At 58.4% G+C, this 27679-nt stretch overlaps 1 protein-coding gene across 2 annotated transcripts in view; it reads left to right on the top strand.

Annotated features, from left to right (window-relative positions):
• KCNK9 (potassium two pore domain channel subfamily K member 9) overlaps positions 1–27679 on the top strand; it is a 77323-nt gene that overhangs the window by 45002 nt on the left and 4642 nt on the right. The window contains exon 1 of one of the 2 annotated variants that reach the window (XM_047073823.1): positions 27043–27654. The exons of the other annotated variant lie outside the window; for it this stretch is intronic. Coding sequence (XP_046929779.1) covers positions 27528–27654 — 127 coding nt within the window. The 5' untranslated portion in view covers positions 27043–27527. Of the gene's footprint in view, positions 1–27042; positions 27655–27679 lie in introns of those variants that run through there. 2 annotated transcript variants of the gene reach the window in all.

Here is a 27679-nt window from a genome sequence, read left to right as displayed (position 1 = left end):
GGGGGGTGTCCTGTAAAGTGAAAGTCAGGGCAGGGCACTTTGGGAAGCTCTAGAAGGCTCCTCTAGAAGCTTCCTGTCTCTCTCAGAGCAAAAGCCAGTGTCCTTACAATGGTCCGCCGACCCTGCTAATGGGGTCCGTGTGATGTCATTGCCTCCTTCCCCTCACCAGCGGCCCCCCGGCCACCCTGTCCCTCTGCTTCCTCCTATAGGCCAGCATGCTTGTGTCTCAGGGCCTTTGCATGGCTGCCCCTTAGCCATGGGGGTCACTGCAGGAGAGCATGACACGGGCCCTTGGCATTTTCTTTCTTTCTTTCTTTCTTTTTTTAAGATTTTATTTTTAATTTCTACACTCAACGTGGGGCTCAAACTTAACAGCCGCAGAGTTGAAGAGTTGCACGCTCCAGGACTGAGCCGGCCAGGCGGCCCGCCCTTAGTTCCTATCCTACTGCACAGTTCACTTATTTATTGTGTTTGGTGTTCATTGTCTCCCTCCCTCTCCTTCCCCAAAGAGTCTAAATGTCTACGACTGGGCCTGACAGGTTGTGAGTGCTCAGTACATGCTTGTTAAATGGGTGAATGGAGCGAAGGACACGGATCAGCTTCTGCCGTAAGCACCCCCTGCAACTCCTCAGGGGCTAGTGATGGTGGGAGGCCTGGAACCACCTCTCAGCCTCTACCGTTTCCTTCCCGGGCATCGTCCCTGGGACAGTCCACTAATGCTAACGCTCAGCGGAGCACGGCCCGAGCACCTCTCTGCTTGTGCCCTTGAACCTCAGGCTTGTGGAGCTCCCCACTGCCGTGGGAGAGGGGGGGTGGGGGCGGGGGCGGCCGTGCCCAGCCCACAGGTGGGTGTGGTAGCAGATGGCCTGTGTCAGACCACGAACCAGGGCCCCCCCTTCTGGGGCGACCACATCACCTCATTGTATTAAACCAAGAAGAGCCAGTTAGTGTTAAGCCACAAACGTACCCCCGTTTCTAGGAATCTGATCTACCTTCCCTTGTCAAGTTCTAGACTGTGAAAGGGTGGAAAGATGGCCGGAACTCTCTTCCACGATACGGCTCGTTCGTTCAGTCTTTCGGCCCGTCAGTTAGCAGATGCCCCTGGAATACCTGACGCTCCCGTGTGTAGGACCCTCCTTGAGGACGGCGAGCGTTCACCGGTGGGGTGTCCCTCTCTGTTCCGTGTGAGGCTTCTTCTGGGTCATATCTGAATCATCAGTGAAAAATATCGCTCGGGTCAAGATGGAGCCCTGTGGCCGGCCGCTAGAGACCTCCTTCCGCGTTGACCCGGCAGTCGGGTCTCCGTCGTTCTTACTAACAGAAGTTAGGAAGCCGCTGACCTGTCGTCGGCCCGCGTTCCCTTGTCTCCTCCACGGGATACTGGAAGAGATTCGGAAACTGATGGCTTTGGCAAAACGTCAGTTGTTGTTGGTCTGGGGCTTTGCACACTGAACCAGCACGTTGTGTCTGCAGGGGCTGGCAGGGGGCCGGCCGGGGAGCGTGACGGGGCCTGCAGGCTGTGGGGCTGTGTCCCAGCGGGATGTGGATGTGCCATGCAGTGTCAGAGGCAGAGACACCCCGATCGAGGCTTTCCTGATAGGTGCTGCCCCCGGGCTCCCCTGTGCCCTAGACGCAGACAGGGCCTCCTGGGGACGGTGGCCTCAGACCCAGGCCTTGAACACTGGGTACAGTTCCCACCTGAGGAGGGGAGGGGGGATCTTTCTGGAAAGGTGAGCAGCAGGGCCGTGGGGTGCGGGCATCTGAGAGGATGGCGGTGGGGGAGCACAGGTGTTCGCCGGAGCCCCGGGCGTGCTAGGAGTCAGCTGAGGCAGCGGGGTGCAGTCACGGAGCATCCAGGGTCTCCGGCAAGGGCAGGTCTGAGGTTCAGGAACCCCCCCGGGCTGCCTGGGGGGTGCAGGCTGGGGAGCAGGTTGAGGGAGGGGAGGCCCCAGGCGGTGACGATGGAGCCCTCCCATCCGCCTCTGGGGATGGCAGCGGGCAGGTGTGCAGAAGGCTGGCTAATTGGCTCCGGGCGACGTGAGGGACCTTCTGGCTGAAGCTGACCCTGAGACACACGGGTGCTGGGAATGTGGGGGAGGGGCAGGGGGCAGGAAACCGGCTCCCACCAGACACCTGCTCCGGGCCTCCCATGGAGCGCCATGTTTCCAAACATCCTCTCTGGTGGCGCTTCCCGCAGCCTGAGCGGGAGGGGGTTCAGGCCTTGGCTACTGGCAGGGAAGCCCCGGGCTGGGGAGGGTCCCAGCGCCCCCTTGCTTAGCTTTGCCACCTCCCGCCCTCCCAGCCTAGACCTCGAAGGCCCCTGCCCGTTCTGGTGCTGGGGGCAGGCCCTCTGCCCTCTGGAGCTGAATCCTTGGGCTGCGTGAGTCCCAGCCTTCGGAAGGTGAAGGAGTCCTGACCTCTTCTTATAGGTGGTACCCCCGGGGCCCAGAGAGGGTGAGTGAGGCACCCAAAAGGCACACAGCATGAGTCTTCTGTCCGACCTCCGTGCCCAGGGCCCCATGTGCACTCTCCAGGGCTCCTCTGGTGGGGGAGAGGCTCTCCGCGGAGGGGGCAGCGGTGCGTGTGGAGGGAAGCATCCTCGTGTGCGGGTCTGAGGCCAGCCTTCCACCTCCGCAGCTCCCTTTGCCTGGTGTGGCCCCAGCTGGGCCTGGCTCCAAACCCCCCTGTGCCACCTGGGGCTGCTGAGCAGGCCTCCTGAGCCTCAGTTTCCTCAGCTCGGCATGGGGGGCAGTGGCGGCCACTTTAGGAAGGTCGGGTCTGAGCCTCAGGACCCGTGTGGATGTCCCAAGCCCGCTCACTTTCCGGCCTGCCCCAATCCGCCTCTGGCTGAAAAACCCTGCCTGGGAATATTGTCTAAACCGTGGGCTGTGATCCATTAGTGGGTCACGAAATCGAGTTAGTGGGTCACAGCTAGAATATTAAAAAATGAAATAGAATAATAGAATGGAATCAAATAACAGAACGGCAAGAGAAACTGTCCGGAGTCAGGCTGCATGCAGCGGCTGCTGGGACGCGGTCCTGGGCTCGGGTCCACCCGCGGGCTGCCTGGGCTCGACGGCCGGCTGTGCCACCTATGAGCTGGGGACAGGGGTCCTTCCTCCCCTGTCCCTCTTCTCGGGGGTCTGTAGATATGCTTTGTGTGGACGCAGCTCTGCAGAATAAGAGTATTAAAGCCTGGGTGATCTTTGTTTCACAATAGCTACCAGAGGGGTCCAGGGCAGGTGTGGGGGAGCCCCCGTGAGGGCCCCTGCTCCCCGCTGGCTTTCCCAGGGTCTGCGTTAGAAGCCCTTGGGCTTTGGCTCTGGCAGTCGCACGTGGGACCCTGCTCCCCGGGATTTTGTGCCTGCTGCAGCTGAGTCCCGATGGGAGATGAGGTTTGCTGCCCCCTCCAGGGAGCCCCCTGTGGACAGTCTGGGGGTCTGGGCGAGGGACGCCTGTGCGGGCTCCCAGCGTCTCCTCCAGGTCCCCTCCCGCAGCCTAGGGACTGATCAGGGTGGCCCTGAACGTGGCCTCCGGTTGGGGGTGCTGGCTCCACACCGACCAGCCCTGACCTGTTTGCTCCAAGTGCTCTGGGCTCCCATGATGCCTGCACAGTGTGTGACTGAGCAAGAGAAGGGATGTTCTTCCCCACCTTCTCCAAAATGCTTCCTGTTGGAATGGCAGGGAGGCTTCCTGTAAGAGGCAGCCTGGTGGAAAGGGATCGGCTTGGAGACACAGCAGTGGGCACAGCACGGCGGAGGGTGGGAACTGCTGAGTGAGGGTTCCTGGGGGCCCGTCTGGTTTGGCTGGCGTTGTGGATTTTTATACCGTTGAACCCGTGTCACCTGAAGCCCCTCCTCTGTGGACAGGATGGAATGAGCGGGCATCAGAGCCCACGTTACAGAGGCAACCCGTGGCCGTGGCTAGCTGGTTCACCGCACACCCGGGAGGCAGGGGCATGGCGTGGAGAGCATGAGGCCCAGCCGGGTTTAGGGCAGGTGGGGAGAGGCCCGGGGGCTGGGCCTCCTTGGCAGGACTGCGGAGGGGGTGGCCCTTGGGTGTATTGGGGCAGGGCGATGGACCGCAGGTGTCCCCTTTTGACCACAGTCCCCAGGTTGTGTGCTTGGGCTGTCAACCCCCCAGCCTTCTCCCCTGCCCAAGAGGGATGCTTCCTGGTGTCCCGGACGGACGGGCCTGCCGGAGCCAGCCGCACGCAGCCCTCTGCCTGAATAGGGTGGCGTTCAGAGGGGCGTTATTTGTTCTTCTGGGGAAGGGCGCCGGAGAGCTGTCCTGCTCGATGATGTCACAGTGGAGAGAGTGATTGGAGAGCGGGGTTGACCTCAGCATCACACAACAGATTCAGGGACCAAACCGCACTGGGCTTCTGGGTCCAGGTTCTAGAATCTTCTTTGCTCTCCCCCCCACCCCCCTTCCTTGCGGTGTCCCTCAGTCCAGCGTGGGGCTGCCGGACCCCACCCACTTGGTGGCAGGGCACCCCGGCCAGAGGCTCCCTCATTTGGAGGCAGATCACCTCCCTGTCTCCCCGGGAACAGCACAGCTGAGCTCACCACCCCCTCCCCCAGCTCTAACACGTTCTGGAGGGAGGGTTCTGCTGAGAGAAAGGAGTGTCTGTCCCAAGACCCTGATTCCCCCTGAACTTGTTGCTGGCGGTCCCTTCTGGGGGCCAGTCCTGTTAATGATCATCCGTGCTCTGGGCAGGCTGTGGTTTCGCGCGGATGGTTTTGACTCCCAGGCCGGGCCAGGTGCGGGGAGACCCCGGTGAACGCGCGACAGGGCGTGTGGCCCGTCTCAGGGGGGTGGGCAAGCACTAAGATGCCAGAGCCAGGCCCGTGTCCCTCCAGTAACGAGGGACAGGCTCTGTGGTCTGCACCTGTGCTGAGCCCTGCATGGTGATGGCTGGTTTTCAGGAGGGCAGCGCTGGAGAGGGGAGTTCACAGAGTGTCCCGTGCCTTGGGGCACCCGGCCCTGCATGGCGGCCCAGACGTCCACCCCCAAACCTGCGGGTCACAGGCGGCCCTGTTGCGCCAGGAGGGAGGGAGCCTCTAGGGGCACCAGACTCTGGGCAGGTGACTCCCTGATCTCGTTCAACCCTCCCCAAGAAACCAGTAAAACCGAAACGCGGAAAGGAAGGTAATTTCTGCGGAGGGATCCGGTGAGAAGTGTGCCTCCTGACCGATGCATTCAGCAAGGACGGCCGCGGGTAACTATGCTGGGCTCCAGGTGACAGTATGCACCCGCGATGTGTCAGGGTCCCCAGCCGCGAACGTGGTACGGAAATACAGCGTTTCCTTCGCTGCTGCGGTGACAGCGGTGACGGCCACCGCAGACCCCTCCTCGGTTTGTTCACGTGCGTGGTAGGAGTCGCTGAATGTCAGCCAGAGGGTGGCGGAGATTAGGGCAGGGGTTTGATTTCCCATCCGAGTTCCTGGGGCCCCTGAATCCTGCCCACAGATCTGTGAGCAAAGGGCTCTGACACTGGCCAGTCAGGAGCTGCAGGAGCCCGGGGCAGGGGACCCCCAGCCCGGTCCAGAGGGACCCGGGAGACAAGCCGACTGCCCTCCTGGGGAAGGGGGGGCGAGGCGTCACAGGCCGAGGGACTCGCCCATCATCGTCCCGGCCACTTGGCCTGTCCCGTGAACAGATGAGCGCGGTGTGGCAGGAGCTGGGCGCGGTTTTTTCAGTGGAGCGAGGACAGACTTAAAGAGGTGGGTCAGGTGACAGACGAGGGTTCCAGCGACCAGCTTGACCGCTGACACCCCCAAGGCAGCGACGGTCTGCAGGTAAGAGGGCCCCACCGTTATTTTATTTCAGTTCCGCGGTGCCTGTAGACGCTCGTGCTAGCTGAGGTTTGCTGATGTCCGCTGCTCTTCTGGGGCTAGAAGGAGCCCCAGGCATGGGAGTCGCTGTGACCTGAGCCCTGCCTGGAGGAGCAGGGGAGAGGTGGGGGGCGGGCAGTTGGAGGTGTGTGTTAGCGGGCTCAGAGGAGGTGAGGGGACACGGACAGCGGCTCGGGCCTGGCACAGGCCTGCCCTCTCCCCCTGGCACCTGTGTGCTGAGGGGGCAGGGCCGGGGTCCTTACCTCACGTCACAGATGCGGATGCCGTCCTCAGGGAGGTTACGTCCAGGGCCCGGCTGGGCAGTCTTGCTGGCCTGGGTGGGGGCAGCCGGCGGGGGCTGGGCTGCGGGCTGGGCGGGGGGCTGGTTGGTTTGGAGCCTCAGCCGGGCCGGCCACTCTCCGCTCCGCGCGGGCTGGGGTCTTGTCACACGGAGGCTGAGCCCTGAAGGCAATCGGAGGGCGTAAGCCCGGAATCAGAAGTGTGTTGTCACCCTTTCTTCCTCACCTTTGCTACTGTCCCTTTGGCTAAAACAAGCCCCGTGACCGGGCCCGGATTGCAGACCCCCAGAGCTGTGGAGACGGACCCACCGGCCAGTGCAGGGCAAAGGGCTTTGTGATTTGGTTCTCACCCTTCACCCACTTGCTCAGCTCGGGGCACTGACTCACCGTGTGCGTCTCAGGGTCCGCTGGCGCTTGTGGGCAGAGAAGGGGAGAGCGCTGGCATTCGCGGGTCACCCGTGATACGCCAGCGTGCAGTCAGGCCCTGGCGTCACCACTTGCTGGAGGCCTGGCCTTCGATAAGGCTGTTCACCTTCTCTGAACCTCCAGATCCACTCCTGCAGTGACTGCCGTGGTCGGGAGAATTAGTGGGCTTATCCGCGTGGAATCACTTGGCATAGAGTGAATGTTAGAAGCTAATATTTTTTTTGAACTTTATTTATTTTGAGAGAGAGCAGGGGAGGGGCATAAAGAGAGAGAGAGAGAGAGAGGGAGGGAGAATCCCAAGCAGGCTCCACGCCGTCAGCACAGAGCCCAACGCCAGGCTCGATCTCACAGACCACGAGATCACGACCTGAGCCGAAACCAAGAGTCAGACGCTCAACCGACTGAGCCCCCCAGGCGCCCCAGCAGCTGATGTTTTCTATATGGGATAAGTGGAGCTCAGAGAGGGGAAGCAACTTTCCTAAGGTGGCACAGCTCCCAGGCTCCAAAGCTCAGGTTGCATCGTCTCCGTGCCCCTCCCGTTTATTTAGTTCGGATCACACACCGAATGGCTCTTCGGCCTGTAGAATACATCTGGTAAAATCCACCTGGCAGCGAATGCCCAGAAGATGTCAGAGGCAGCGGGGCCGTGGCAGGGGGCTCGGGGCAGGAGCCCCTCAGCAGGTTCCGGCAGGGGGTAAGGGCGCTGAGGCCTGGCAGCGGCTATGGGGGGTGGGCCGTGGGACGCGGATGGATGGTGGAAGGCATGAGACTTAGGGACCAGCTGGAAGCTGATGTTGGAGACCCAGGCGGGGAGGGGGGGGCTCTGATTGTGGCCTGCCCGGGTGCAGAGGGGCGGTCACCACTTCCAGCACAGGAATTCCTGCTGGGGGTCCCTGCCCCGGGGAGAGAGAGGCCCTCTTGGGTCCAGCCTAACCCTGGGGAGGGACAGCGGCCACCACCTGAGGTGAGGGGGCCCCAGGCAAGAGGGGGGTGGGGGGGCTCTTCCTTCTCACGCTGGCACGGGGGCGTGAAAGCACCTGGGAACCCAGGCTTGTGCCCACAGCAGTGCCAGTCCTCGGCCACCGCAGGGCAGAGGGAGCAAGAGGCAGACGGGGAGAGGACTCTGCTCTTCCCTGTGGTCTGTCCCTGGGGTCACACAGGCGGGCCTGTGAGGGAAGGGGCAGGAGGCGTCCCGGCCAGACCAGGGTCCCCTTGCGTTCCTTCCTGTCCCCGTCTGCATCCCAGCTACGGTCCGCACTGGGCGTAGAGGAGGAGACGAGATTCAGATGGAGTCTGAGAGGACGCTTAGACTAGCTTGGGGTTTGAATAACTGAAAGGGGTGGGGAAGTTAGGGACTCTTCCCCAGGTGTCCTGAATGGGCGATGGGACGGTTGACAGGGCGGGGTTGAAGGCGGTGACGGAGAAAAACCAAACCAGCGGTTACAGCAGTGACGTTCTGTTTCACGTATTTGGGGCTCTGCCGTCAGGTGTGTGAATAATGGTGGTGCCTTGCTGACAGATTGAGCTTTGACTATCGTAAAATCTGCCTTTTTGGCTCGAGTAAAAATTTTTGTCTTAGAGTCTGTTCTGTCTGATGGCAGTATAGACGCTGTGGCTCTTTTGGGTGGTTTGCGTGATTTTTCTGTCCTTTTAAGTCAAACCTGGTTGTGTCGTTGAATCTGAAGTGTGTCTTTTATAGACAGCATGTGGCTGGATCATGTTTTGTCCATACTGCCAGTTTTTTCCTGTTGATAGTAGTATGCGGTCAATTTATATTCAGTTACTGATAAGGTAGGATTTAAGTCTGCTGTTTTGCTGTTTGTTTTCTGTATATCTTTGTGTGTGTGTGCCTTGATTCCTCTGTTATTGCATTTTGTTTTTAAGTAGATATTTTCTAGTATACAATTTGGATTCCTTTGTTGTTTGTTTTACTATGTTTCCTGAATTATTTTCTTAGTACTTGCCCTGGGGGTTATAATTAACATCTTAACTTTTTAAAGTGTAGTTTGGATTAATACCAACTTAATTTCAATAGTATGCAGAATGCCACAAAACTCCGTTCCTCTCTCTTCTCTGCTCTGTTATTATCATACAAATTACATCTGTATATGTTCTGAGCCCTTCAACACTGCTTTATTATTATTGCTTTATTCAATTGTTACTGTTTAGTGAGACCCCATTCTCCTACTTTCCTATAAGTCTTTAGATGTGGTTTCTTTTATTCTTTGAACATATTTGTAACAGCTGATGTATCTCTACTAATCTCTGGATTCCTCAGGGACATTTGCTACCAACTGTGTGTTATTCCTGTGTATGGGCCATCCTTTCCTAGGTCTTTGTGTGCCTTAGAATTTTCTGTTCAAAAGTAACTATTTAAAATGATACAATATGGCAACTCTGGGAATCAGTTCTCCCTCCTCCGCAGGGTTCAGTGTTGTTGCTGTTTGTGTTTTGCTGGATGAATTCTGTAACATCTGTAATCTTTGTCACATGTGGCCGCAAAATCTCTCCTTGGTTTGCTTCGTGGTCAGCTAATCATTGGACAGAGGTTTCCTTAAAGGCCTTAAGCCAGCAGGTCCCCCAGTCTTCTCCAAGAGAAGCTATGTGTGTGTGGGGGGGTACGCAGTGCTCTGGCAGGACATTTACAGCTATCTTAGCCTTTGCTTCCTGCTTGTGCGGGGCCTCAAGGTCAGCCGGAAGTGAGGGATGGGGACCACCTCAAGGGTTTCCCGGTAACGTGCACAGCCCTGTGTGCATGTGTGGCTTTTCGGTTCCCATGGGTGTATTGGAATGTCTCAAAGTCTCCCATTCTCCAGTTTTTCTTTTCTAGTTTTAAGGTCACCCTCTTGTGAGCTCCAACTAGTAATCCCCATTCAGGCAACTGTAATGTTAAAAAAATGGCCCGTGATTGTTTTCAACAAATGTCCTGGCGATATGGTTTATCACCGAGCAGGCTCTGAGTCAGATCACATAAAGACAAACCATGGGAATGGAACTTTACAGGGAGCCGCCAGACGGGCCAAATAATGGCATTTCTGTCGGGGTGAGGTTTTGGGGAGGGGGTGCTCCAGACTTGCTCTGCCCCCTTCCCGTGGCTGGTGGATGCTGTTTTTCATAGAGATCGTGATTGCTGGGCTGTTGGTTTTCAAGGCCATCTCGGAACTGGGAACAGGGAGGTGGGAAGAGGGCAAGTTAGAACACCGTAAAGCTTTCCTTTTTTTCTGAAATGTAGTTATGTTTCTTGGATAAACACTTCTTGGATTATTGCAAGCCTGCAGTTAACTTCCAGGTTTCAAAAGAGTGGATTTAAAAATTTTTTTTTTAGGGGCGCTTGGGTGGCGCAGTCGGTTGAGCGTCCGACTTCAGCTCAAGTCACGATCTCGCGGTCCGTGAGTTCGAGCCCCGCGTCGGGCTCCGGGCTGACGGCTCAGAGCCTGGAGTCTGCTTCCGATTCTGTGTCTCCCTCTCTTTCTGCCCCTCCCCCGTTCACGCTCTGTCTCTCTCTGTCTCAAAAATAAATAAACGTTAAAAAAAATTAAAAAAAATTTTTTTTTTAATGCTTATTTATTTTTGAGAGAGAGGGAGACAGAGTGTGAGCAGGGGAGGGGCAGAGAGAGACCAGGAGACACAGAATCCGAAGCAGGCTCCAGGCTCTGAGCTGTCAGCCCAGAGCCCGACGTGGGCTCAAACTCATGAACTGTGAGATGATGGCCTGAGCTGAAGTCGGACGCTTAACTGACTGAGCCCCCCGGGCGCCCCTCAAAAAAGTTGATTTAGATACTTTTGGGAGTGTTCTCATGGTTTTAGAGGAGCGGATCTTTCACAGTCCTTACTCTGCCACTCTGGAAGTTGTCTGGCCATCAGTGAGGTTCTGTGACCTCAGAAAGCACGTTAAGGATTGGGTTCATCAGCAGAAGCCGGGACTCGACCTCTCTGAACATGTTTCTTCTAGGAAAATGGGAGCAATCATCCCTAGCAGTTGGGGGGTGCTATGAGAAGAAGGTTCTCTTTAGACCCTTCCCTCAGGAAAGGAGACGATGAAGCATCTCTATTTTTTAATTTTGTGCAGTGCTCATCCCGCGTTCTGGCATTTCATTGGTGTCTGGTCTTTTTACGTGGTAAGAATAAAATCCCAAGGGCCGGAAATGGTGTGCTTTTGGCCAAAACACAAATGGTTGTTAGCAATGGAGACAAATTAGAGCCCCTCGGATTCCCTATTTAGCTTATTTAGGTGAAGAAATTATGGTGCGTCCGCTTGAAGCTTATGAAGAATTAAAAATGATGTTTGTGAAGAATTTTTACCGGTAATATAATGACACAAACATTTTCTTACAAGAAGGCCACATAACTGCTTCTCTAGAGTTTGCTCTCAGCCCTGGAAGGTGTGTTCGGCAGGAGGATTTGGAAGATATGAGAAAACGCTCACGAGGCTGCCTCTTGAACTGGTCGGTCTGTGGGTAATGCTTTCCTGCTTCCGTAGCCTTTTAAAAAGACTTTTCACGACACTTTGCAGCGAGCGAGTATTATTCCTACAATTAGCAAGTTACAAATGGAAAAAAATCCAAGAAGTAGGAAATAAAGTAGCTGGGAGTCTAGGAGATAAATTAAGAAGGATTAGATCTGTGGGGATTTTTCCATTTCTTGTTTTGCGTTTCAGGTTTTGATCTCTGCAAGGTTACGTGACTTGCCCAAGGTCACAGAGCTGAGGCAGGGAGGGTGCCAGGACCCGGGTCTCCTCGAACAGTGAGGAAGGGAAATCGGATCACAAAGCAGCCCCCTGGAGCTGCCGGCCTGCTCCCTTGCTGGTGGTGCCCAGCGCTGGGCAGTGATGGGAACTGGCGGTGACAGATTCTCGAGCGAGTCCACCCAAACGACTGTCACCCTTGGCTTTTTTCAGGAAGGGTATCAGGGGCGATGCTGTGGTCAGGCACGATTTTCTCCCTGCGGGGCTGGTGGAAGGAAGCTTTATCGGTGGGTATTTGCCTCTGGGGACCCCATGGGCTTTTGCCCCTGGGGACTCTGTGGACGTCCGCACAAACTGCACAGGCCCGGAGACCCATCCCGTCTCCTGCCTCACGTCAGGCCCCGGAGTGGACGCCAAGCCCAGAGCCCCGCATGTGGGGGCTGTGGCTCCTCGACTTGTTTGGGTGGTTCTGCCATGCTGATGCCGGGCCTGTGCCCAGGGTCCTGGTTCTATGGGTCAGGGTCAGGGCTGGGAACCTGCGTGTTGACCAGCACCCTGTGGCTTCCCAGGGATGTCTTGTGGCCACACTTTGAGGGTGGTTGACCCCTCGGCAGGACGTGATGTGGGATTTGGCAGAAAGATGTGGGGGTGGCCCAGGGCTGGCTTGGGAGGAAAGGTGACCACTGAGGGGATGTCCTTGTGCTCGGGCCTGGGCTGCACGGATCCCACACAACGCCCACCTCACTGGGCTGGACAGGGGCTGCGGGCCCTGTGACAGATGAGGACACCAGGCTCGGCCAGCGGCCGGCACGAGGACTGGCCGGTGCAGGGCTGCCTGGACGTCGGCCCTGTCCTCACGGCGGGGACGGCTTTCCTGCCGCAAGGCTGACCCGGCCCTTCCAGCAGGTCGGTCCTGGTCGAAGACTGTGTTCTGGGGACAGCTTTTGACTGTGGGAACGAGGGGGATGGCAGACGGGATTCAGTTCCCACTGACATTTGTGGAGGGCCCACTGTGTGCTTCACGTCTGTGACATCACAGCCACGGTGCCCTGAGGAGGAAGCTCGGAACAGAAGGCTGCCTTGTGCTCTCTCTAGCGTCGACATGGCACCTGCTGTGTGCCTGGCACCCCGTCAGAGTTCGAGCGCTCCGCAGGGTCGCTCCTTTGAGCCCTCACGGCCACCCCAGGCAGCAGGGCCAAGCTCACCCCCAAGGGACACGGGAAACGGAGCCCCAGAGAGGGAGACTGTGACCTGAGCCCAGCGCTCTTCCCAGACCCGTCCCGTGAAGGCCGCCTTCCCCAGCACGGCCCCCCCGCGGCCAGCATCTGGGCTCTCGGAGGGGCCCCGTCCGTGGCAGCCACAGAAGCTGAACTTGTCCTCGTTTTCCCCCGGGGGGGGGGTGGGGGGGCTGAGCAGGGGCCGGGCCTGGTCCTGGCAGAGAGAGCTCATGGCATACCAGGCTGGGGTGGCCCCCGCGGTCCGGGCTCCTTGGCTGAGGCTGTGTCCCTCCCCGCCCCGCGCCTCCCAGACACCAGGCCGCTAACAAGACAGGTGCAGGGCCGTTCTCACGGTCCGGGGCCGTCCCTCACCCACAGACAGCTGGGCAGCCGCTTTGATTAAAAGGGCTCCGTGGCTCCGGAGAGATGAATCGAGGCCAGCTTGTGTTTATAGACGCCTCCTGCAGACAGGGATGGAGGTGTGCGGCTGGTCCTTCCTCGCAGGGCAGGTGGGCGGGCCGCTCCAGAATCCGAGCGCGGGGCCAGGCTCCCATTTACAGGCAGGGCCTGGGCGGGGGGCTGGGCAGGTGAGACCCTGAGTGGGCACAGCTTCCCTGTGCCTCACTTCTTTGCCTGTGAAATGGGCTTATTAGCGGCCCACCCGAGAGTTCTTCCCTCACACGCCGTGTGGCATCCTTGTGAGCGTTGTGCCGACTGTCCCCGGCGGCTAGAGCTTGGAGAAGAGGGCCCCGCACAGAGCGCCCTCCTGCCCGTCACTGTGCTGCGGTCAGCAGCACCATGGCCACTGCTGTCACTGCTCCCCAGTGCCTGGCACGGTGCCCGACCCGTGCTAGGTGCCCAGTAGTCACCTGGCGAGTGAGTGCACTAGATAAGGTAGCCCACACGTGCCAGGCACTGGGAATGCCGAAACGAACGACACGGCCATTTCATCCCCCGAGATAGGAAGGAAGGAGGTGCCCCCAGCCCGGACGGTGACAGTCTGTTCGTGTGACAGCAGGCGCAACCCCCCTGACATCGGGGCCCTCAGCCTGCCTCTTGTCCACGTCGACACTTTCCGCTTGCCTCTCTGTGGCCTTCCCTCGTTCCTGCCCCGGCCTCCTTCCCCGCCCTGCACCCACGCCCCTCCCACCCTCCTCTGGGACAGTGAGCATTGCTCTGTGGACAAGCTGAGGCCACCCTGGCAGCAAGGTGGCCCAGGGGACAGGGCTGTGGGGCAGGCAGGGGTCTGATTTGAATCCCTGCTTTGCCAGGTTGACAGTGACCTTGTGCTTACTAACCCCTGAGCCTCAGAGTCCGCGTTTAAAATATGGGTACAGCACTTTGGTGTTTAGGACAGTGCCCGGCACATGGCCGACATCCTTATGCTCTTAATGGTTTTGTTTTCTACATTTTTTTTAAAATTTATTTTTGAGAGAGAGAGGGAGACAGAGCATGAGTGGGGGAGGGGCAGAGAGAGAGGGAGACACAGAATCGGAAGCAGGCTCCAGGCTCTGAGCTGTCAGCACACAGCCTGACTTGGGGCTCAAACCCACAAACCACACGATCATGACCTAAGTCGGATGCTTAACCGACTGAGCCACCCAGGCACCTCGAGGTGTCTGTCTAGGTGGCTTCTCCCCATCCCCAGGGCGACACCTCTTCAACAAAGCCCCTGAAAGTTTCTGGCAAAACGCAAGTGCCCCACACACCAGGAGGGGGTCCCCCCACTGAGGAGTCCAGGGCAGGCCCGGTGAATTGATTTCTTTATAAACTACTTACCACCCCCTTCATTCAAGGGTGCGGTTTACTCGAAGTTTCCATCCCGTGTGTAAGGAGACCAGGTGGAGAGACACCACAGCAGACCTTCCTCACCCAGCTGTTTGGCAAGCACCCGCTCCCTGTGTGCCCGGCAGGGCCCCAGGACTTCAGAAAGAGTTGGGGTCAGAGCTCACCCTTGAGGTGCTCCTGCTGGTCTGGGGAGGACAGATGGCCCCCCCCCAGGGCAGATAACCCAAGTGGCTTCTGTGAAGGGCCCTTTCCAGGGGGCAGGAGGGTGTGGGAAATCTCAAGAGATGGCCAGTGATTTGGTGGGCTTGCTGCCCGTGTCCCGCGGACCCCGCAGGGAGTGAGGGCCACAGGGGGGCAGTGGCGGGTCACTGGCACACAGACACAAATGCATCCTGCTGGGCAGATGAGGAGGACGTCGCAATAAGGGAGGGGCTTTGCGAACGCGTGGTCTGCACTCCGTCCACAGATGCATCTGGAGGCCTGCCTTTCAGAGAAGGGGAGCATCGGGCCCCCCCTTCCTGGGCCTCCCTCCCTTAAAGCAGTAGCCGCCTGGAGCTCCCTGGTGGTTGTCTCCTTCATCGGGGTCTCCACTTCCCTCTGACCTCTCAGACAAGTCCTGTTCCCCTGCAGATGGTGCTTACACGGTCCCAAAGCCATTTGAACTTGGGGCCACCAGCCTGAGGGAGCCAGAAGCAGGAGTGCTTTTTTTTTTTTTTAATTTTTTTTTTCAACGTTTATTTATTTTTGGGACAGAGAGAGACAGAGCATGAACGGGGGAGGGGCAGAGAGAGAGAGGGAGACACAGAACCGGAAACGGGCTCCAGGCTCCGAGCCATCAGCCCAGAGCCCGACGCGGGGCTCGAACTCATGGACCGCGAGATCGTGGCCTGGCTGAAGTCGGACGCTCAACCGACTGCGCCACCCAGGCGCCCCGAAGCAGGAGTGCTTTGACTCAGCACCCTGGCTCCCCGCCACTGAGCCGTCCCAGCCCAAGGCTGAGGGAAAAGGGAGTGAGCCTGCAGGCGGGGTGTCGAGCAGAGGAGGGGGTGTTCAAGGCCGGCAGCTCCGCATGTGCAAAGGTCCTGAGGCATAAGGCAGAAGAAATAGGAATCGTGTGCACCTGTGATAAACTCCTGGACAACGTTTACCCGCTATCTTGGAAACTGAAAGGCAGAAGCCAAGACCAGAGGGTCCAGGGAGAGGCCCCTGACATTAGGGAGGCACAGGCCTGGTACCCGTATCTGTTATCTTGAACTCCCAGCAAGCCTCGGGGGAAGGTGCTGTGTGTACTTGATCTCCAGAACAGACCAGGCGCAAGGTGCTGAAGCCTGTTCCTGAAGTTGTGCAGGTGAACAGGAGTCAGGCCGAGCTGGTCTGCCTCTACGTCTGGGTTTTTCCACTCTGCCTTGAGACTGGGAGACCTGGGGTTACTGTTCTGTTAGGGTGGGTCTGGGCCATGTGTGTCTGTGCGTGTGCGCGTATGTTCTCCCGCAGGTGCCGGAGGCAGCCTTTTCACACGATCTTGACACAGGGTGGTTTTGTGGCAACTGAGGGTTGTCTACGTATGTCCTCGGGCAAGTGACTCGGCTGAATTAATCCTTACAACTTCAAGAGGCTGGCGGTAGTGGTATTCTCGATTTGCCAACAAGGAAACCGAGCACAGAAAGGCTATGAGCCGAGCATCGTTCTGTGCTTTTTATCAGCGCTCACGTTTAGTGCATGTTTACCACTGAAAGTTAGGGAGTGGGGGGAGTGGGGGGAGTGGGGCTAAGATTCTTCAGTTTTTCCTGCTCCTTTTTCATGACTCTCCAAGAGCATCCAGGGCCACAGGGGTCGTGCGTGTGTGAGTCTGCGTGGGCCTGTGTGTGTGTGCACCTGTGTGTGCCTGGGTGTGCACATGTTCCTGTGCCTGCACACATCCCTGCGTGTGCACGGGCCTGCGTGTGTCTGTGTGTGCACATGCACAGGACCTGAGATCCAGTTTCCTCCCGTGTGAAATGGACGGGACTGTCCCAGTGCTGACCGCATGGCAGGTGTGAGGACGGGCTGGAGAAGGGCTTTGTGGGGTCTGTGTCCACATGCAAGTGTGGGTTCTCCTCGGGCCTGCTGGGCCATGTCCGTCTGTACGTGTTTGCCGCTGGGGTCTGGCCTCTCAGCTGGTAGACCGCCATCTCTAGGACGCGTCACTGCAGGTGTGGCCCGAGTCTCAGGGGCGTGGCGCAGTACAAGCGACTTGTCCTCTTGGGTCAGCAGGGCTGTGTTCTGTGTGGTTGTTCAGGAACCCCGGCTCCTGACAGCCAGAGGCTCTGTCCTCCCGAGATCCTGAGTCTTCTGCCATCTTCAGGGAGAGGGAGGGAGAGGGGGACAGAGAGGGAGGGGGACAGAGAGGGAAGGGGACAGAGAGGGAAGGGGACAGACACACTCAGAGAAGGAGAGGAGAGAGCGAGAGAACTGTGAGGCCGGTGTTTATGGGCCAAGCCGGAACCCTGCTGCTGTCACTGAGTCATACGCCGTGTCTACTCGCAAGGGACGGCGTGGGCCAGCTGTGTGCGCACGAGCAAGAGGAGGTCACGCATGTGGGTGGGCACCAGCGGGCTCGAAACCGCCCTTTCCTGTTGCTTCTAGACAAAATGAGCATCTCCCAACGCTTGAGGCCCTGGAAGGGAGCGTGCTGCCACCCGTCTCCTGCAGCTGCTGCGTGTGAGCAGGAAACGAGTTCAATTCCGCCAGCTCAGATGTGCTTAGAACAAGGCCTGGTACCATCTCTAGGGGCACTGCCCCGCCCCCTACGGCTCTGATGTGACCTGGCTTCTCTTTGGGTCCGACCGGCACGGCGGGAGCTCCACGGAGCAGCGGGTCCCCAGGGGCCTAGGTAGAAATGCAGAGTCCTGGGCTCCCAGCCCGCCTGACTCAGGACCTGCACTATAATAAGACCCCAGGCTGTCCAGTCCCTGTGAGCACCAAAGTTTAGGAAGCAACACCTCAAACGCAACACTTTTTACCTTCATTTCGGCGCGTTAGGTATCTGAGAGGCACGGGTGTTTGTAGTTTACCATTTTCAACTCGGAATGTGTGCCCTTGCCTTTGCTCCCCAGGCCTTGTTGGCCCCACGGGTCATGCCCATGTCACAGATGAGGGATGAGGACCTTGCCATCAGGCCCCGTAACTCCATGCCACTTAGATCCACAAGTGCCCGGGCTCTTTTGGGGATTCAGAGGAAGGAGGAGAGAGCCTTCCTGGAGAAGGTGGCATTTGCACAGGGTCCTTTGAGAGGGCAGGGAGCATCTGAACAGAGCGGTGGAATCTGCCGGCCCCTGGGGCCATGGCCACCGGCCTCGTTTGGCTGGTTCTTAGAGCCAAGAGTCATTTGGCATTCAAGGCTCTGCATGTTCTGCCCTATTGGTCTTTCTGGTATGAATTCTCACTTCCTTCCTCCCGTGCACTCCAGGGTGAATTAGCCCCGAAAGACAGTCTCCACATCAGACAGCATAAGTTTTAATATTTTTGACTTGGTTTCTCTTTTTAAAAAATGTACCAGTTATTAAAGGGCGTTAGGCCTTGCTTGACTTTACATTTTCTTATTCTACCATTGACTTTCAAAAGTCAGCCAAATTTTATATACTTATTCCTATGATCTTCGTAAAAAATTTTTTTTACATGTCTATTAGAGAGAGCGCGCGCGCATGCGCATGGGGGCGGGGGTGGGGAGGAGCAGAGAGAGAGAGAGAGGGAGACACAGAATCCGAAGCAGGCTCCAGGCTCTGAGCTGTCAGCACAGAGCCAGACGTAGGCCTCGAACCCATGAACCGTGAGATCATGACCTGAGCTGAAGTCGGTCCCTTAACTGAATGAGCCACCCAAGCAGCCCCCGAACTTAAGTTTTTAAATATGGGTTTGTTTTTACCACATTTTCTTCTGGTTTCTTTTTGGGGGGATTTTGTACTGTGGGGGAGGAGGAAAGGAGAGAAGAGGAGTGAGGAGCTTTTTCTTATTTTTGTTACTAGGAAGGGACGCAGGAGGGCGGGAAGGGAACCACGGGCTTCCGGCACGTTCTGGAAGGCGTGGGCGCCACCACGCCCACAGTGGGGTCGCGGTCGTGCCTGGTGTCAGGGGCCTGCGTGGGAGCCCAGGTGGGGGCAAGGCACGTTTCCACGCTGTGGAGGTGACAGCACGCACCTGCAGAGGGTGTCCCCTCCCCCCAGAGTGAGGGAGTCTTTAAACCATTTAGCTCAGTTCCTGGCCCAGCCCGCGCCCTGGGTATAGGTGGTTGCGGTCATTAGCGCCGCGTTATTACGATCGTTCCTCTGTGTCGTCAGCGCTGCCGCTGACTGATGGGAACTTCTGGGAAGAGACTCCGCGCATGACAAGGATCACTGAGGAGGAGGAGAACGGGCTCTGGATGCCGCCCAGGGAAACGTGGGCTGCGGGCCGGGCTGGCGGCTCTGCGGCCGCCGAGTGCCCGCCAGAGGGCGCCCGAGCTTCTTTGGTCGCTGAGCGGAGCGGCCCGGCCCCGGGGAGGGCCCGACGACGGACCAGGAGGATGGGGACACGGCTTCCGCCAGTCCCCGCCCCACGCGCGCTTCCCTGTCCCCTGGAGGGGGCGCCCCTGCAGGAACAAGCTTGCCTGGTGGGTGGTCGGCACTAGCCTCTCCCAGCCCTAGCCCTGTAGTCCCGGCTTCTGTGCTTCCGGCTTAGGGTATTCGAGTGGGTGGGGCTGACCTTGAACTCGTCCTGCCCCAGGTGTCAGAGCTGCCCCCCACTGCCACCCCTCCCCCCCGTGGGTGCCTCATCAGAGCCCGGCAGCCTGGCAAGGCAAGGCAAGGCAAGGCGGGTGCATCGCCATGTATCTCATGGCAGGAGGGAGCGGGCTGGGCCACTGCCCGCCCCACGGCCTGGGCCTCCGACCCTGGTCCAGGTCCTTTGCTCCGACTCTGCCCGCCAGGCTGTGCTGTCAGAGCTGCCTGCCAGGGGGGCCTTGTGTTGGAGGAGGTGGCCCGTGGCTGGTTCAGGACGGATGCCTGTCACCTGCGTCCAGAGGCCCGAGTGGGGGTTGGTTAAGGGAGCCCACAGGACTGTGATGAGGGGTGATGGAGGGCAGGTGTGAAGGCTGCGTCGCCCCTGCGCCCCCAGGAGGCTGGCAGGGAGGGCTGTGCTGCCCAGAGTCCGGGCTTCTCCTGGGTGCACTCAGTCTGCCGGGGGCCCTGTGCCCAGGCCAGCTCAGCCTCTCCTCCCAGGACCCCACCGACCCCCAGGCCTCCGCCACTCCTCCCTCCCTCAGCCTCAGGGAGAAAAGGGGGAGAGTTTTGCTTTAAAAATAAATAGCTTCTTTACTCTTTCCGTTGAAGTAAAATTCACGCAACATGAAATCCACATTTTAACGTGTACAATTCAGTGGCATCTGGTCCATTCGTAATCCCGTGTGATCACCACCCCTGTCTAGTTCCGGGACATTTTTATCGCCCCAGGAGAAAACCCCGGGCCCAGCAGGCAACCACCCCGTATTCTTCCCTCCCCCAGCCTCGGTCGACCGCTCACCTGCTTCCTGCCTCGTGGATTTGCCTGTTCTGGGCCCCTCGTGGAAGTGGAGTCCTACAGTATGGGCTCGGTGCCTGGCATCTTTCACCTGGCGTGATATTTCAAGGCTCATCCACATTCTACCATGTGTCAGAATATCCTTCCTCTTCAAGACCGAGTAATATTCCCTCGTGGGGGTAGACCACAGTTTGCTTGTCCATTCATCCACAGGGGAACATTGGGGTGGTCTCTCCCTTTTGGCTGCTGCGAACATGGGCGTACGAGTGTCTAAAGACTTATTTTCGAGTCTTTGGGTGTAGACACCTACAGTAGAAGTGCTAAAAATAACGTTTAAAGAATGCATTTCTTTGTTATCTGGGTCGGCGCCGAGAGCGGAGAAAGCTGTAAGGCCTGCCTCTTGCCTTCCCGCGGACTCCTGGGTGGGCACACCGCCTCCAGCAGGGCCTCCCTGGATGCACCTGCGCCCCCAAGGGCTCCCTGATGCCCGCCTTGCACGGTTGTTTTGGGGACTAACGGAGACGTGTGTGTGGCCGTCCGGGCTGCTTTTCGTTCATCACTTGGGATAATAACCTGTTACTTGACCCACACTGGACCCTCCCAAGGTGAAGGAAACAGGGGTGGAGGTGCAGCTGGGGTCTGGGCCAGGCTTCCTGTGAGTCTGCGCGCTGAGAGGCGCTCCCTCCTGAGGGATGCCCGCAGACCGACGAGAAGATGGGATGTCCGTTTGGCGGAGCTGCGGGAGTAGGCGCCAGGCCGACGTGCCAAGTGTGGAGGCTCCCTGAGGCCAGCACGGGCTGTGCCCGCACCCAGCACCCCGCATCCAGCCTGCCCCGCCCTTGCACAGGACAGAAGAGCAGAGAGGCCGGTCAGGCGCTCTGGTCAGAGATTCATGCCTTTTATAAGCTTAGACAGTGTTTTGTTTTTACATTTTAAAAGTTTTTTTTTTAATGCTTTTGATTTGTTTTTGACAGAGCATGAGGGGGAGAGGGGCAAAGAGAGGAGACACAGAATCCAAAGCAGGCTCCAGGCTCTGAGCTGTCAGCACAGAGCCCGACGCGGGGCTCAAATTCACGAACCACGAGATCATGACCTGAGCGGAAGTCGGACGCTTTACTGACTGAGCCACTCAGGCGCCCCTAAGCTTGTATAGTTTCCAAAAATAAATTGTCGGGTCCCCTTTTCCCCCTAAGACATAAAATGAAGGGAAACCAAAAGGGAACTATTTGGGAAATTAATAATAATCTTAAAAGTATCTGAGGGAGATGTTCTCTCATTAAATAAGACCAAATCTGCCAGATTTTCCTCCAGAGAACACAGAGTGCCAAACCTGTGAATCAGCAAATCACTGGGGCCTCCTCATGGCTCCAAGAAGGGCGAAGGGCTCGGGACTTGGAATCCGAGGGCTCTGGGCCAAGAGCCTCAGTGTTCTCATCTGTGAGATGGGTTTGTGCATTCTGTGGGGGTGGAGCTCCCCATGGGGATTGTGGGAGGGGCTTCAGTCTACCCAGGAGGACTGTGCCCGCCTGGGTGTGGCTTTCCCGTCTGCGGTCTGCGTGGTGGGAGGCAGGGCTGGCCTCAGCCCACTTGGGGAGGAGCTTCCATGGGCGATGGCACCTGTTGCTGCCTTGGGTTTGTGCATCTGTGAGACGGACTGGCTGGTGATTGCTGTCCCCTGGGCTCGCGACCGTGGAGGGTTGGTGGCAGGGAGTGACGAGTGGTGGGCTCACTGACCTCTCGTTCCCCCTTTTCCCCACCTCCGCTTTCCAGCCTTCCGTCCTGCACTTCTCACCTCCTTTTCCCCCATTTCTGGAGCATCACGACCTCTTGTTTTAGACAAACAGATGGTCTGTTTGGTCTCGTTTTGTTTGGCCTGTGCCATTAAAATGTTTAATTAGACACCAGTTGGATTCTACATTTACAAAATCTGTATTTCCAGCTTCTCTTTAAAAATCAGGAAGTTGGGCCGCCCTGGCCTGCGCCCTGTGGCCGGGCCCTGGAGAAGCTGCTCTTTCCGGGGGCTGGGCTGTGCCACTGGCCGCCTGCCGGCTTGCCTCGCCTCCCCCACCCGTCTGCCCTCGGACGGATCTGAGGCGCTTGTGGGAGAAGCCGTGTCAGGTGCGGGGAGAGTGACCTACAGAGGACTGCGTTGTCCATACAAAACTGTTGCTCGTTATTTTTAGTCATGCTAAGCAGTAGAGCATGTGGAGTGTTAACCAATTGCAATCAAAACACCGGCTGAAGCCAAAGACTTATTGGGGAACAGGCTGGGCCGTCTGTGAGCTGGGCTCAGACACAGGGGTGCAATGATCCGCCCGGTCTCCCCAGTCAGGGATTTCTCCTCTGTGGTTGCACCCATCCTCATGGTGCCAAAATTACTTCAGCGGCTCCGGACATCACGCTCTGGCACCCTACTAGTCTGGCGGGAAAGAGCCAAAGGCTCATTGGTTCGGGGGGCTCGGCTAGCCACCCAATCAGAGCCCACAAGAAGCACCGGACCCTCTCAGGGGTTGAACGGAGACCTGCACATGAGCCCAGCCCAGGCGCTGGTACCCAGCTCTGTTACGTTGCAGGAAGGCAGAGCCGACTTGGGGAAGCCGCAGGAAGGACGTCCCTCTCGGATGGAAGAATGGATGTGGACAAGCTTTGTGGACAGGCAGGGCCCCGGAGACAGAACTCACTTACACAGTGATGCATCCTTCTAAACTCCAAGTGCCTCCCCCGTGCCACACTCTGGGATCACAGAGGTGAGTCAGGAGTGGGCAGAACTGTCCTCAGAGCTCACCTTTGTGAACAGTAAGGTGCCGTGTAACCGCAAGGGACTGCTTCCCTCCACATTCCCCCGTTACAGAGAGAAAGCTCAGGCTTCGAGGGTCTAGGTGGCTTTCCCAAGGTCATGGTCAGTGAGTGGCAGACCTTGGGACCTGCTCATCCTACCCAGGAACCTCCTGAGAACTCGTTCTGCCCACTCTCCACCCCCTGGTCGCCCATGAGTCATTTTCCTTTTTGGTGTCAGCAGACACCTGGGTCTTAATAATCATGCGGCGCTCGCTGGGGGCTTGAGCAAGGCCAGCTTCGTGGGAGGGTGCAGGAGTGAGATGCGTGTTGCACACAGAGGTAGGGGAGCCAGCCAGGAAGCACAGGGGGCTGAGGGTGGCCCCCCTCCCTGGCACCTCCCTGAGTCATTCTTTAATGCAGTGTGTGCCTATTTTAATTCCTATCGGCACAAAAACCTTGTATGTCCTTTATAAACATTTCATTCTCTTCCGGTAGCAAGTTTCCCACTACCCAAGGCCCGTGTAGCCATCTCCCTCCCTGTGTGGGGCAGTCTGTCCCCAACCCGGGCAGCTGTGGGCTGGAGCTGACAGCCCCCACCACCCTCACCCAGCACCTGCCTGTGATGGCTCAGGGAGCAGCCCAGCCCCCCTGAACTTGACAGAAGAGAGTGAGGGTGCCTGGGGAGGGAGGGTGACCATCTAGCGTCGGGGCTCCAACCTGAATTGGCCCCATGCCGGGGGCCAGTCTCGTCCATTGCCGTGTCCTGGAGTGGAATTCTGGCCAAGGGATAAGGACAGGCTTCAGGGAGGGGCAGTCCCCAGCAGGAAGTTTTGCAAACTGTTCGGTGTCGTGCAAGCCTGAGGAAGTCATTTAGGCCAGCTGTTGATGGGCCTAGATTTCCAGGGAGCTAAGGGGAGCCACAAAGAGTTCTTGAGCACCAGCGTGCCAGGAGCAAGGCAGCTCTGTGACCCACACTGTCTGGCTGCCTTACTTACTTTTCACAGTGGGGAGAGCCTGCCGGACCCTCACGGCACCTTTAATGAATCACTGCCCGGAACAGGGGCCAGGTCTGGGAAACTTCTTGTGTCTCGTGACTGTCAACTTCTGGAAAGTCTAGTGGGAGCCAGCGAGGAGCACAAGGCGTCTTGGAAGGGAGGGCTGCCTTCTAGCCACAGCTGGTTCTTCAGGGAGCCCCAGACCCAACAGAAATGATGAGTATTATTACCCTCTTCCCTGCATCTTTCCCCTCCGGAAAGCTGGCGCCTATTCATTTTATTTGTTAGCCAGCTGCAGCCGGGAGACGCAGGCGTCTTCTCTGCAAAGCCTCTCCCGGGACAGATCAAGGAGACCCAGGAAGTATATTAAAGAGGCCATGAAATCAGGCTGGATAATGCAGTGTCTTGGGCCAAGCTGCCCCCAGCCGTGCTGGGCTCGGGATTGGCCAGGCCTCCAGGCAGGGCCCCGGGGACAGAAATCATTTACCCAGTGATGCATCCTTCTAAACTCCAAGTGCCTCCCCCGTGCCACACTCTGGGATCACAGAGGTGAGTCAGGAGTGGGCAGTACTGTCCTCAGAGCTCACAGTCTGGCCAGAGGGTGGTGGAAGGGAGGGAGGCCAGGACCCCCTGCCCGTGGCCTGGCCCACAGCAGCCCAGCTGTGACTCTCTGTGGGTGAGAGGGGAGTACAGTCGGGGGGGTGATGGCCTGGTGTGTGGAGTGGGGGGCGACCTGCCTGCCCCTGGGCCTCGCTTTGCCTCTCTGATCGTGGGGAGGGCGACATGGGCCTTTTCCAGGGTCACTGCACACATGCCTCGTAACGAATAGCCTTGCGGCTCTTACAGCCCTCCAGCCCCCTCCAGGCTTAGCAAGTAGGTGCTCTCCTGGGGGTGGGGGTTCACGTGCTAGAATCTGGGGCAGGACACGGGGCACGGGTCTTCCTTCCCATGCTCCCAAACCTGCTTCACCGCACACACCCACGTTGGCCCTGCCCTGTCCTTAGCGCTCCTGATGGGCTCAGGCCCTGCCACCTGCTGACAGAGAGCTCCTAGGCCCGGGGAGGGACACTGACTGGTGAGAGCGAGGTCCGAACGCCACGGAGGTGGGCAGCCTGAGCAGTCTGCAGCCACCTCTCCTCCCGGCAAACTCCTACGTACCCATCAAAACCCTGGAGGCTGCGTAGAGGCAGTGACCGCAGGCTGATGTCCCCGTCTGACTTGGGTCCTTCCTCTGTGCTTCCCCTGCTTCCGGCATGGGCCTCGTGCTAGAACTTTGCACCCGGCGGAGCAGATGATTCTGACCCTGCTCACCTCCCTGGAGTGGGCGGTCAGGTCTGTCTTCCTCTCTGATTCTCCAGCAGCCCACACAGGGCCGGGCCTGGCCCGGGGAGGGCGGTAGCTGCAGTTCAACCCATGCCCTCCCCGCCCACCACTTCCTGGGCCCTAAGCAACGGCCCTGCCTTAGCCAGTGCACGAAGCTGGGTCTCAGGTGCCGGGGTCCCTTGAATTCCAGTCTGTGTCCTTGTCAGCTCCTGTGCTGGGCCAGGAACCCTTGAGCCTCTACAGCGTGGGGACTGGACTTGACCCGGGGCCACTCAGCTCTTTCCTGGCCAGCCCCAGGCACCCCATGGCACCGCACAAACACCGTAGATGGGGGGGGGGGGGTAGAGCCTTGGCAGTGGTCGGGAGGCTAAGGCTACAGCAGGTGCTGGGGATGAGGATGCGGCAAGGGCTGGGGAGGTTAGGATGGGTCACCTCCTCAGACGGACTCACGGGTGACTCGTCGGAGCTTCAGCGCCCGGGAACTCGGGAAGCATGGTGTTTGGGGTGCAGCACCGGGGGCAGCTTTTCAGACTGTGCGCTGTCCTTGTGAGCAGGCCCCAGGGCTGGCCCCACACCCAGCAGCCACCCAAGCAGCCTGTCAGGGCCAGCGCTGGGGCCACAGGCAAGTCCGTCCCTGACTCTGCACACATGGAAAAGTCTGCGGGAGGCACGACTGGGTGCGGACGGACAGCATGAGCGGCTGTGCCCCTGTGCACAGGGAGGTTTGCACCCAGTAGTGCGCGCTCCGGCTTGTGAGCTCTGGGTGACTGTCAGCGGTGGTCACCTGCAGGGCTGGGGACTGATGACCCCGCCTCTCCAGGGCGGCTGCAAGCCGGTCTACTGTCCCCTTTTCAGCCTCTTCTACCTCCATCTAGTGAACTGAGTGACCCTGCAGAGGTCACAGGCCCGCAGGCCAGAGGCAGGCACCGGATACCTGGTGTTGGTATCTCTTTTGGGCCCTGTGCACGCCTCCTGAATGCCGTGTCAATCATTTTTTGACACTGCTTTGCCAGAAGGATGGGTTATTCATACGGTGGGGAGGGGGGGATGGGCAGTGTAGTCCTCGGTGGGATTTCTGACGTTGTGTTGCCTCTGCAGGGCCCAGAGGTGGAGGGGGAACTGGCCCGGGTGTGTGGGGAGCCTGGGGACTTAGTGGGAAAGCCTGGACGGGGATGTGGCTCCTGAGCTGCCAGGACTGATCCTAACCAGGGGTTGGGGGACGGGAAATGATCAAGGAGGACAGGGGCGGCTCAGCCTGGAGGTCCTGGGTGGCCCGGACACCCATGTGCCCTCAACTTCCCAGGACCCATCGTGCCAGGCATTGGGCAGGGCCCTGGGCCCAGGCTGGCTGGCTAGAGCCCCTTGGGAGATTTTGGGAGAAGTCCCTGTGGATCCCCCGTGACAAGCACAGGTCCTGGTGCGCAGTCACCAGTCTGGACAGAAAACACATGAATCGTTGAATGAATATGGCACCCAACCCAGGGAGGCCGGGGTGCACTCGTTCACGCATGGACGGAAAACCCCGTCTTTCAGGGCCTGAACTGTCACACAGGTTCCGTGAGACCCCAGAGATTTATGCCTCGTTCTCTGGGGAAGGAGCGATGGCCTTCCCGACGTCTGGTGCACATGCTCTCCTTTCCTCTCATACGTGTAACTCAGATCGTGTGGATGCTGTTGAATTTCAAATCCTTGCATGTAATCCCTGCAGCATATACAGGAACAGGGTGTACCCGTCCTGCACATTGAGTGACTCTACACACACATATTGCACATAGAACGTGTCCTTGAACGCGGGTGTGCTAGGAGTATAGCGTATGTGCCTTTTGGGTATCGGTGTAATGCAGGTGGTTATGGGTCCCGTGCCGCGTACACGTTCACGCTGGTCACAAAGTTCCCGTCTGTGCTGTGGACGTCCTGTGTGATGTACCCGTAGACGCCGCCCTTGTGTGTTCCACAGATAGCTTGTGCGTACTTTACGTGCACACGTGGTTATTTGTACCCCTGGTTGTAGTGTTGTGTCACAGCAGAGACAGGAAGCGGGTCCGGTGGAGAATACATGCGGTGTGTCGGTTGGGGCGTGTGCAGGAAGCAGCACTCTCAGTTCGAGCAGTCAGTTAATGGGCTGTTTATAGACTCTTCTGGAAAGGGTGAGTCTGGCGGAGGGAAAGCCACCAGGGAGGGCGTGGCTCCCTGGCAGGGTGTGGTCCGCGTTACCGGGACTGTGGAGAGTGGCTCGAGGCTGTGAGGCTGCTGGCAGATGAGGCTCATGACCAAGGTCCTGGTCTTCTGGCCTCCTGGCGACCTAACTGGAGGCCAGACAGCAGGGTGTTGAAGAGGTCCTGCCTGGCTGTCTCCTCCTCGGAAGGTCCTGACCTCTGGGGGCATCCATCTCCCACACTCGGCGACACCTGCACCTGACTGCTGTGTGTCACCACTGTAATGGAGCAGCGGGATACGCCGTGGGGGCGCCAGAATGAGGAAGTGCTTTCATGATGCAGCAGGACAGATGGCCGGAGAACCGAACCACCCTGCCACGGGCTTGGGGCTGCTGTTCCCCAGGGCCACGTGAAGGAAACGGCTTCTGACCATCACTGCTGACAGGTGTGGGTGGGGCCCGGGAACCCCATGAGCAGCTTTTGACCCAGCAGATGCATCATTGGTCTCCTCTAGTAAATAGATTCATCCAGAGCCATCAGCTAACATCACCACCTTTCTACGTGTCCAACAATCTACTGTTTCCCCGCCATCCATCTGGCTTTGGTATCTGCCACGCAGGTGAGCTATATGGAGACATAGTGGG

The sequence above is a fragment of the Lynx rufus genome, unplaced genomic scaffold (genome assembly GCF_022079265.1).
Source record: "Lynx rufus isolate CCGP_SWC_20201006 ecotype Redwood Valley unplaced genomic scaffold, mLynRuf1.p SCAF_12, whole genome shotgun sequence".
Taxonomy (NCBI): Eukaryota; Metazoa; Chordata; class Mammalia; order Carnivora; family Felidae; genus Lynx; species Lynx rufus.
The sequence above is the reverse complement of the archived record's forward strand: the minus strand, read 5'-3'. Positions and strand labels throughout refer to the sequence as shown.